The 1494-nt window shown below is 38.2% G+C and overlaps 1 protein-coding gene across 1 annotated transcript in view; it reads left to right on the top strand.

The window, feature by feature from the left end:
* SMC3 (structural maintenance of chromosomes 3) overlaps positions 1-622 on the top strand; it is a gene marked incomplete at its 5' end in the record, with an annotated part of 23761 nt that extends 23139 nt beyond the window's left edge. The window contains one exon of the mRNA XM_010152327.1: positions 147-622. Within this exon, the coding sequence (XP_010150629.1) occupies positions 147-218 (72 nt within the window). The remainder of the gene's footprint in view (positions 1-146) is intronic.
* Positions 623-1494: the final 872 nt, after the last annotated feature.

The raw sequence follows: 1494 nt of genomic DNA on the forward strand, positions 1-1494 counted from the left end.
CTACAGATGTGCCTTGTCGTGTTCATTAAAGAAAACGAGAAATTGGTTAGAAGCCAGTTGCTGAGGCCTGGAGCCTTTAGAAATGCGGTTACCTTATTCTGCAGAAGATAACTGTAATAATGGTATACTTCTTTTTGTTCCACCAGGTTAGTCATATTGATGTGATCACAGCAGAAATGGCCAAAGACTTTGTAGAAGATGACACCACACATGGTTAAACGAAATTGTACTTACTACTTGTTTGGAAGATGTGTATAGTGCTATGTTTATGCCAGGGACCTGTAAATTTAAAATATGAAGTATTTAGTCCTTGTTTAAAATAGTTTTTGAACATACATTTTAACCAAGACCCCAGAAGGCTTAGTTTCAGAGGAGCTTGAGTATCCATTTTGTCTCTGTTGCTGTATTTTATAAGATAATTGTTAATGTTACCTTTATACAGTACCCTGTAGTTTGGAAATTTTATTCTCTTCCCTCAAATCTTTTGTAAAGTGTCTGTTGCTGTTTCAAAGCTTTTCAAAGAGTGCTAGCTATTCCTTCTTAAGTATAATTTTATCATTTATATTGCCTCACATGGTTTTTTTAATGGCTTCAATTAAAATGATTGGTTTTATTGCTGTAACTTGTATACATTATGTTTTTGGTTTATGTTGTCTTTCTGTAGAAGATTCCACTGAGATGAACTATATTTGGTCATGTTAGAGCTGCATATTTCAGAAGTAGGAGACCAAGTCATTCATTCAAGCCATTCCTACTTCTTTTTCTCCTTTTTTGCACACTGCTAGTGCCAGCAGAAAACAATCCCAGATCTGTGCTTATCCAAATTGATCGTGTTCTGGTTATTGAACTCAAACCACAACAATGTTAAGTATCAGAAAACCCCAGAACTTCATCAAGACAAAATCACAGCTGCCTGCCTCCCACCCCCCACCCCTTTTTTCCTGGCACCCTGGCCTGTGTAACAATTCCTCTGTCATATCCCCTCAGCCCCCAGGACCAGCATAACTTGAGCCAAGTGATAGTCACCAGTCAAAATGTGACTCTCTTCCTACTGCTTAGGCTTTTGGCAAAGGGGTATTGAATAACTTGATGTGAATTCTGGAAAACTTAAGGTTTTACTATGAACTATATATTTCTTAGATGGCAAAGCAGTTGTAAAAAGAGTCAGTTGGTATTGATATATATATATATAAATAAAATAACCTTCAACAGTACCTTATGTAAAAGTAAACAGTACAGTGAGAAACTGAACTTGTATACTGCACTTACTCTGTAGGGCACTTTCAACGAAGCAGAAGAATAATGCTGTCTGATAGGTTTTCATCTGCAAGCACCCTTGCTCCCCACGGACACTTCAGGAAGTGCAGGAAAGGAGAGCGTACGTGAACTGATTGCAGGCCTCCTGAGCTGAGGAGTGTATATACTTGTCGTACAAGGCAGGGTAAGAGAAGAATACTCAAGCTGGTGTAGAGTAACTTCCCTGGGGAATGATAA

This window comes from Eurypyga helias, unplaced genomic scaffold (genome assembly GCF_000690775.1).
Source record: "Eurypyga helias isolate BGI_N326 unplaced genomic scaffold, ASM69077v1 scaffold20765, whole genome shotgun sequence".
NCBI lineage: Eukaryota > Metazoa > Chordata > Aves > Eurypygiformes > Eurypygidae > Eurypyga > Eurypyga helias.